Source organism: Schistosoma mansoni (assembly GCF_000237925.1).
Source record: "Schistosoma mansoni, WGS project CABG00000000 data, supercontig 0394, strain Puerto Rico, whole genome shotgun sequence".
Classification (NCBI taxonomy): Eukaryota; Metazoa; Platyhelminthes; class Trematoda; order Strigeidida; family Schistosomatidae; genus Schistosoma; species Schistosoma mansoni.
This window is the reverse complement of record NW_017386236.1, coordinates 20,495-30,352: the sequence shown is the minus strand read 5'-3', so window position 1 is coordinate 30,352 and position 9,858 is coordinate 20,495. Positions and strand designations below refer to the sequence as shown.

General features: G+C 36.3%; 1 protein-coding gene across 1 annotated transcript; it reads left to right on the top strand.

Annotated features, from left to right (window-relative positions):
• Window positions 1-1,973: 1,973 nt before the first annotated feature.
• On the top strand, window positions 1,974-2,207 carry Smp_199680 (hypothetical protein; the record flags this gene model as incomplete). Its single annotated transcript, XM_018799486.1, has 1 exon — window positions 1,974-2,207. One exon carries the CDS (start codon window positions 1,974-1,976, stop codon window positions 2,205-2,207), a length of 234 nt encoding a protein of 77 aa, XP_018644732.1.
• Window positions 2,208-9,858: the final 7,651 nt, after the last annotated feature.

The window sequence follows — 9,858 nt, the reverse complement described above, 5'->3', positions numbered from 1 at the left end:
CAGTAGTCTAACGGTTAAGGGCTCTGGCTCGAAACTGGTAGGTCCTGGGTTCGAGTCTCGGAAGACGGGATCGTGGATGCGCACTGCTGAGGAGTCCCGTAATAGTACGAAACGGCCGTCCAGTGCTTCCAGGTTTGCCATGGTGGTCTAACTTCAATTGACTCACGTTTTCGACTATTTATTTACCATGAAAAGGGACAATATGTAGTGAATACAGAGCAACAATATAAGTATAAAATTATCACGTAAAAACAACAGAATACATACATTTTTATAGGTGGTTCAAGGTTGGTTACTAAATTACGGTGTCATTATGTTATGTTACCTTAATTATTAGTTGATAAGATAGGAAAACGATGAGTCTTGTTTTCGTTAATGATCAAATATCATTGAAGATACTATACAGGATATCAATGACACAATTGCATGACATGTTACATAGGGAAATGGACAAAAATTATCGATTATCCTAGGCAAAAATATGTATTGTTCAGGTAATATATCATAAAAATCAATTTAATGTGAAAATTTATTTTTACCTGAATATAAATGTTTTCTACCATTCGATTAGTGTCTGTCGTTGTACAACTATCATGAATACAATAAATGACTTCAGTAATTTTAATATGTGCGTGATACTATACACCGTAATCTTAATCCTCATTATCAGAATCCCCTGGGTTTGACATGAATAACTTAGTTATTAGAAGCAAATTCTAATTCTTTGATAGAATGACCCAATTCATTTTATCAAGCTACATCCAGTTGCTTTTGAACTGACATTCGATATATATGGAGATGAAATGAATGAAAATTGTAAGAAACTATGTCTTAAACAATGACAATTATATTTCTATATTGAAAATAATTTTTTTCTGTACAGAAGACATTGGTCCAGAAAGTTAGGGTTATCGAAACCTCTCGGGAATAAAAATGTATCTGTGGTATATAGTACATATTTCATCTGCTTCATAAAATTAACAAAAATTATGTTGTATCATATTAAGTTACGTTTAACTAAAGTACTAATCAATGATCAAATGCTAGGGTAAGTAGTTACACAGTAAATGAAATATATCTTATCGGTATGAGATTGTGGAGACTGTTAAGTTTTTGACTGAGATCATGAGGTGATCGATGTTAGGCCACCACTGAAAACCAGAGAGCATTAGACGGCCGTTTTGAACCCCACGTGCAGGATCGTGAATGAGCACTGCTGAGGAGTCCCATACTAGGACGAAACGGTCGTCCAATGCTTCCAGGTTTTTATTGTTTGTCTAACATTGATCGATCCATAATCTCAATCAAGATATATTTTTGTTAAATTCATCAAATACAAACACCACACCTATGAAATCGGCGTTATTAAAAAAAAGTTCACTCCATATTTCATTCTTACACAATAAATATAACCAATGATTTACTGAAAAGAATCTAATAAGCATTTGAAATGCCTTACATTCGTTTAAGTAGTTACTACATGTTAAAATAAACAAACAAACATACCAATCTATGCCAAAGAAAATAAAACTTATTAATGAACAACAATAGGGAATAAATCTATTACATACTATTGAAGAGTATACATTTCAGTTATTTTGAGCACGAAAAGAAAATTAATTGATTTGGAAAATCAGAGCACTTAATCGATAGAGCCAGAATCCAACAGTGTTAATGTCTAACTTCAACCAATCCATGAAATTGAGCGACACATCCACCATTTTCTTAATTGAGTTACTGTCTCACAACAGACGTGGTTTGAACTCCACTGGTCACTGCTTCTCACTAGAACTCCATGTGTTACCTGTTGAAGTCAGTCTCTTCCGGGTTTTCCTTGGTGGTCTAGCTTCAACTGACTCATGCTTTTAACCATGATTTGAAAAATATCATTTTGTAAATAAAAAAATGTACTTTCTTTGAATAATAAGACCAGCTTATTTATTTCAGACGAATATTCATTCGATCCAGACTTTATGAATTTACAATATTCTAATCAATTCAATAATGAAATGAAATCAAAATATGTACGAAAAAAATTAATTATCTCTAAAGGCCCATTGAACCGTACTCAAGGAATAATTCATTCACCTCAATTCCCAGAACCATATCCACCTTCAATTATAGCAATGTATACATTTATAGGTCAACCTACAGAGATAATTTTAGTTAAATTTTTATTTCTGGAACTTGGTAATTCCAACAGGTAAGTATATAATCATTGGTATGAATTTTGAACGTTTATTTAGAACGTTTTTGTATGTTGAAACTGATTCACTGCCGAATTATTATTTTTTCGTCGTACGTACTAACTTTCTTACGCCTGATACCTCCCATGAAAGAGCATAGGATGCTCACCAGCATTCTCCATCCAACTTTGTTCTGGGCAATCCTCTCCAGCTCTTTCCAGTTGCTATTCATTCTTTTGATCTTATTCTAGTGCTCGTACCAGTGTGTTGTTTGGTGAATTTGATGAACTGCATAATTGCAATATTTTCGATGAGATCGGAAAAAGAAGAATAACAGCCGTCCATCAGCTGTCCTACGCTCAACTGATTTTTCTAACTGTTGCATGCTAATTAATACATTCAACTTACATTTGAATTTACACGATCGATACGATTGAATTGAATGCTAATCAATTAGCTGTATATTGATTGATCGATAGACCTTTGGTTTAGTCTGTAAATATGATGATAAAAATAATGCGACAAACAATGGTCAGACGTGTAATTAGAGTTAATTTGTATGCTACTCCTGTTGGTGTTTTTGTGCTTTATTCCAAATCTCCACTATTCATATATTGGCAAACAATCTGACTAGTAGCACTTATCATCACACGCAGCTATCAAATTTTTAAGTAAAGCATCATATTCCTCTTCTTTGGAAGCTAATAATCACGTTTACACTTTCAGCCTTCCCGAAAATTCCAAATCTAGTATTGACTATTCTGTTTCATTTATGTAAATTTTATAGGGAATGTTTAAACTGAAATCACCGGTAGAATACTTCCTGCTGTAATATACTACTTTTAGATCATATGATTAGGGTTGTGGAATTAGTGTAGCTCCTGTTGACACCGCTTTATCTCCAACATCAATAATGCTTCGACTTTTGTTGTAGGCATCAAAAATCAACCTGAACATCATCACAGGGGAAGATATTTTCGAATATTCTGTTTTCTGGAGATTCTTGATAGATCTCACTGACTATTTCTATCAGTTATTGTGAACACTCTGTGTAAGCTTATATCCCTCACATTGACGATAGTCTATAGAAACTCATTCTTCATCCTTCATTATTATGAAGAGAATTGAAGAACAACGCAACAGGTGGGTAGAACACTTCAAAGAACTCTTGAATCGACCAGCTCCATTGAACCCACCCAACATCGAAGCAGCACCCACAGACCTCCCAATCGATGTTGGCCCACCAACAATTGAAGAGATCAGCATGGCCATTAGACAAGTCAAGAGTGGCAAAGCAGCGGGACCAGACAACATTCCGGTAGAGGCACTGAAAGCAAATGTAACAGCAACTGCCAAGATACTCCACATTCTCTTCAGTAAGATTTGGGACGAAGTACAAGTACCAACAGACTGGAAAGAAGGACTTCTCATCAACATACCAAAGAAAGGCGATCTTAGCAAGTGCAACAACTACAGGGGCATCACTCTGCTCTCAATACCAGGAAAAGTCTTCAACAGAGTATTGTTAAACAGGATGAAGGATTCCGTGGACGCCCAACTTCGAGATCAACAAGCTGGATTTCGTAAGGATAGGTCGTGCACAGATCAAATCGCAACTCTACGTATCATTGTGGAACAATCAATCGAATGGAATTCATCGCTCTACATCAACTTCATCGACTACGAGAAGGCATTTGATAGCGTGGACAGGACGACACTATGGAGGCTTCTTCGACACAACGGCGTGCCTGAGAAGATTGTCAATATCATACGGAACTCCTATGATGGACTAAACTGCCAAATCGTCCACAGAGGACAACTCACCGACTCGTTTCAAGTAAAGACCGGTGTTAGGCAAGGTTGCTTACTCTCACCCTTTCTCTTTCTCCTGGTCATCGACTGGATTATGAAGACGTCAACATCTGGAGGAATGCACGGGATACAGTGGACAGGCAAGATGCAGCTTGACGATCTAGACTTCGCGGATGATCTGGCTCTTCTATCACAAACGCAACAACAAATGCAGGAGAAAACGACCAGTGTAGCAGCAGCCTCAGTAGCAGTAGGTCTCAATATAAACAAAGGGAAAAGCAAGACTCTTCGATACAATACAATACAATATGCACCAATCAAATTACACTTGACGGAGAAGCCTTGGAGGATGTGGAAACCTTTACATATCTGGGCAGCGTCGTTGATGAACACGATGGATCAGATGCAGATGTGAGGGCGCGTATCGGCAAAGCAAGAGCAGCATACTTACAACTGAAAAACATCTGGAGCTCAAAACAATTGTCAACCAACACCAAGGTCAGAATTTTCAATACAAATGTGAAGACAGTTCTACTGTATGGGGCGGAGACGTGGAGAACTACGAAAGCCATTATCCAGAAGATACAAGTGTTCATCAACAGCTGTCTACGAAAGATACTTCGGATCCGTTGGTCAGACACTATGAGCAAAATGTTACTGTGGGAGGCAACAAACCAGATTCCAGCGGAGGAAGAAATCAGGAGGAAGCGCTGGAAGTGGATTGGGCACACTTTGAAGAAATCACCCAATTGTGTCACAAGACAAGCCCTTACATGGAATTCTGAAGGTCAAAGAAGAAGAGGAAGACCAAAGAACACATTACGCCGAGAAATAGAGACAGACATGAGAAGAATCAACAAGAACTGGATAGAACTAGAAAAGAAGACCCAGGACAGAGTGGGTTGGAGAAAGCTGGTCGGCGGCCTATGCTTTATTGGGAGTAACAGGCGTAAGTAAGTAAGTAAGTAAAATAAGTAACAACATATGATGAATAGGATAAGCGATCAACACATACGCACACACACACACACACATACGATCATATCAAAACAGTCAGAGTTAATAAGCCAATAAGTGACAAGGTCAAAATATGTGATTTGAGAAGAATGAATAGATTGGTCTGTTCAGAAACTACTACAGTTCACGTGTGCAGCAGGAAATTTGTGTGAGATAATTAATGGGTCATGCTATGTATGTTGACGAACAGGAACAAATGGTGAAAGGTTATGCTTTTTAAACGACAATTTTACAGGCAAAAATGGTCATTGTACAAATTGTATTGAATTGATGAAAAGTGCAAATAGTAAGAAAACTAATTACAAAAAGAAAAAAAAACAGAGGCGTAACCAAAAGTGGTTTCATAAAAAGCAACCTATCCAATGGAATATAGATTATGTTTTATCATCGGAGTACGAGATCGTCTATTTGACATATTTTACTATATTGCATATCGTTTCAATTGGAAGTACTAGGTGAAAGTGATCTAGGTCAGGTGTACTATTCAATGAGGAATCACACAGTATCTCAGAATGTTCGGAAAATTTTCTTATTGAAAATATTACATCTCGGATGAAGACGCTGAAGGGTGACATAGATTACAATTCTCTTCATAATAATGAAGGATGAAGAATGAGTTTCTATAGACTATCGTCAATGTGAGGGATATAAGCTTACACAGAGTGTTCACAATAACTGATAGAAATAGTCAGTGAGATCTATCAAGAATCTCCAGAAAACAGAATATTCGAAAATATCTTCCCCTGTGATGATGTTCAGGTTGATTTTTGATGCCTACAACAAAAGTCGAAGCATTATTGATGTTGGAGATAAAGCGGTGTCAACAGGAGCTACACTAATTCCACAACCCTAATCATATGATCTAAAAGTAGTATATTACAGCAGGAAGTATTCTACCAGTGATTTCAGTTTAAACATTCCCTATAAAATTTACATAAATGAAACAGAATAGTCAATACTAGATTTGGAATTTTCGGGAAAGCTGAAAGTGTATTTTTCCTCTGCGATTTTCTGTCTATATCATTTGTGCAAATATTACAATTACGACCTCTCTCTTACTCACCATCATTGTTTTCGTTATACTTAGCTTGATGAGAACAACTATTCCGCCTATTATTCGGAATATCATGTTAGCTTTTTTGCTCTATATTTCGATGACTACTGTGATGATGAACGTTTCATATATTGTGTTAAAGGTTATGGTGACTGTTTCACTATATGTTGTGACGATCATCATGTCTGCAATTAGCTATCTAGTATTTTAATTATCAAGATGAGCGTCATAATAATTAGGGTAATAGTTATCACAATACGGTATCAAGCATGTGATTCTTATCTTGTACAAATGTGATTTGACATTGTATGATATAATTTTAAAACGATCCACATTTGTGTTTTCATTGTGTTAATTGGTAGATAGTGAATGTGGGCAGCATGGGGCGTACTTGTAAAAGTCTCACCACTGGGTAGGGTCAGTGAAATGTACGAGTTGTTCGGTTATGTAGCTGTGGTAATTGTACTAACTAATGATTCCTTCGTACGTGATTGCGCTCTGATTACCAATTGCGAACATAACACGTTCGTTTGTGCTCACCTTGTTCTGACTGCCTTAAATAGGACTGTTTCGGAATTTCCTCTTCAGTACATTAATTCGAATACTTCTAATTATAATACTGACGTTGCGATTGATCCAATTCTCAAATTGTTGGATATTAGTTCAAGTGCGGATAAGTTTGAAGACCACATGGAGCGATGTGAATCCTGGTGCATGAACGGAAAAGATATTAACAATGATGGATTCACAGCTTATTTGCTGGTTGTCACCATCAAAGAAACTTAGAACCTGCTCAAGTATATGGCTTTTCCACAAAAACCAATTTCATTGTCATGTGAATCTCTCAAGGAATCACTACTTAGTCATGTGCAATGTGCTAGTTTTAAATGCAGAAACAGATAGAAGTTCCATAAGATGATGCGACAAAATGATCAGAAAGTTGAAGACCTTACGCTTGAACTACAGAAACAGTACTCGAAGTGCAATTTTTGAAAACAATTGGAAACTCAACTTCATGGTCGGTTGGTTGCTAATATAAATATTCTGAATTTTCAAAGACAATTAATTCACAAATATATACGTTCATTCCGAGAAATTAAAATAGTATGTAGTAACTATGGTGCAGTGAATGAGCTTGATTTCTAGTCAATGAACATTTTTAATACTTCGGTTAGTCGTCGTGATGAACAACATCCTGAATGTCGTACAAGCTCGCGTTTGTTTAAGAACGGTTCCGATCCACGTGGAAAAATGTGAAGTAGGGCTGTGAATACTGGACTAGCAAAATGTGAAAAGGCCTAAAGTGGAGTTGTTTTCATTACTTTCTAAAGAAGACTCTGATGTTTCAGTTAAAGGTTTGATAGTTGCGTGTGCTTAGTGCAGTGGAGGGATGAAAATTCAGCCTACAAAACTTACAGTACAGGATGATCCAGTCTTTCTCAAGAGACTAATGATTCCTTATGGTCTTCCAAAAGAACACTTTATAAGACGTTCAACGATTTGTGTGAGAAACGTATAATTGGACCGATTCATTCTTCTATATGTGGTACTCTTATTGTTACGTCCTTGAATTCTGATGGCAACACCCGTAGAATTTGTGGTGACTACAGATGAACAATGAACTACTGCTTATTAAAGCAAACATGCACGATGGGGAATCTTTAGGTATTCCTAATTGAATTCATAGTTCTAAAGTGTTCGTGAAAGTTGACTTTAAAGACGCTTATCTTCAAATCACCTAGATCAATCTTCATCTATTTTGCCAGCTATTAACACTCCTTCTGTTCTGTTCAAATAGAGCTTTCTTTATTTGGCCTAAGTTGTTCTCTAGTCATATTTCAGGAAGTGATGAATAAGGAAGTCAGTGATCTTAAACGTGTTGAAGTTTATCAAGATGATCTTATTATTCATGGTTCTGATAAACTGGCCAATTCATGATCAGAGACTTATAGCTTTATTGCGTCGTTTACTTGAGAAGAATATGACGGTGAATCGAAGTAGGTGTTCATTTTGTGTTTCTAGTTTTGAATGTCTTGGATACCTAGTTGACGGTATACGTTTTACTATAGATATACAAAGACTAAGTTCGCTGACAAATGCACCATCTCAGAAAAAACTTACAGAACTACGTCCACTGGTGGGTGCTCTTCAATATTATTTCCGTTTTATTCCCAATTTTTCTTATCCTGCCAATTGTGTTTTTTCAAATTTTGACATTCAATTCATTTAAATGGGGTGAGGAACAAGAGTCATGCTCTCGATATCTACTAAAGCTTCTTTCGAATGATTCTGTTCTTCGAACTTACACTCTAAATGTACATCCTGTACTTCATACTGATACATCAACAGTGAGTATTGGTGGAGTTTTGAAACAAGAAGGCATAACAGTTATCCGTGTTTCACGCAAACTTACTGTTGCTGAACAAGGATATTCACAAACGCTGTGAGAATCATTAGCTGTGTTTTTCGCTGTCATTAACATTTATTTCGAGAGACGTTCACTATTGTTACAGATCATGAAACATTCAAGTTAGTTCTTCATCCTGAAAAATCATTCGCACATTCCTCAGCTACTATGGTTCAACGATGGAGTATTGGCTTGAGTGCCTATGACTATACGATTCAGTAGAGAAGTGCCAACACACACTCAACATTTTGGTTGAACATCTTCACAGTGATTACAGATATATATCGTAGAGAAAACAATTGTGGAAGATGTTATAAGTCGGAGAGTCGAATATAATACATTTTTTTGTGCTCATTTAGTTCTACCTGTCTTGAATTGTACTATTTCAAGAATTGCTAGGGAGTGCATAAAATTGAATACTTATGATCAACATATATATAGGCAGTTTGTAGTTCATTCAAAAAAGGTTTTAGATTTCAATGTTGCAATATGATCAACTGCATTCTTGGTATTAGTAATTAATGGTTACAAATCGCCCATACAAGGATGTTGTGAATTCCTTATAACACATTGCTAAAGCAAACCAGTACCATAGTTGAAGTTGGAGATATTCTTAATTCACTTACTAGTACTTAAGTGTTGTCCAAAGTTGGTTGAAAACATAATTATCTCCACATCCGGTTACTCTAGGCGATACAGTTCAGTCAGTTACAACGTAGGACCAGGCACATATATGCATCGGTCCAAGTTGCCATACCTCGTTAGCACAACAAGATGAACACCAAATTCATAGAAGTAGTTAGTTCAATATTAGTAATATATGAAAGAAAGATAGTATATAACGATATGGTACAGGAAGAAAGAAAGATATCAAGCAATTTTAATCTCACGGGTTAAGGGCAGAAAGGGAGTATATACACCTACGCCATTGTGATCGATTCTGAGCCATGTTACTCAGAGTTTCCAACCACTGGTTGACTATACAGTTGAAATGCGAAGGTCCATATTCAAAGTTAAGTCAATTGTGTGATGTTGTGTGACCATTATATTTTGTTTTTAGTGATATCTATCTAACTCCTGATAAAGTTCGACTCCACCAATGATCACAACTCATCACACAAGACTTTAGAGATCTATTTCAAAAATGGTCACTAATGAGAACACTATTAGTACTAGTATTATTATGATCAGAGGAGAGTTATGATGAACTTTCGACCCATAAACTTCTGTTTCATCAAATCCAACCCAGTTTTCATCGTATCTGCATATGTAAAGTCGGTTTGTGATCATGAAAGACTAATCATCGAAAAAGTAGTGAAAATCAATTCATCCCATACTCATACAATTTTTTTCGAGGTAATCACTAATAAAAGAGTTTATTT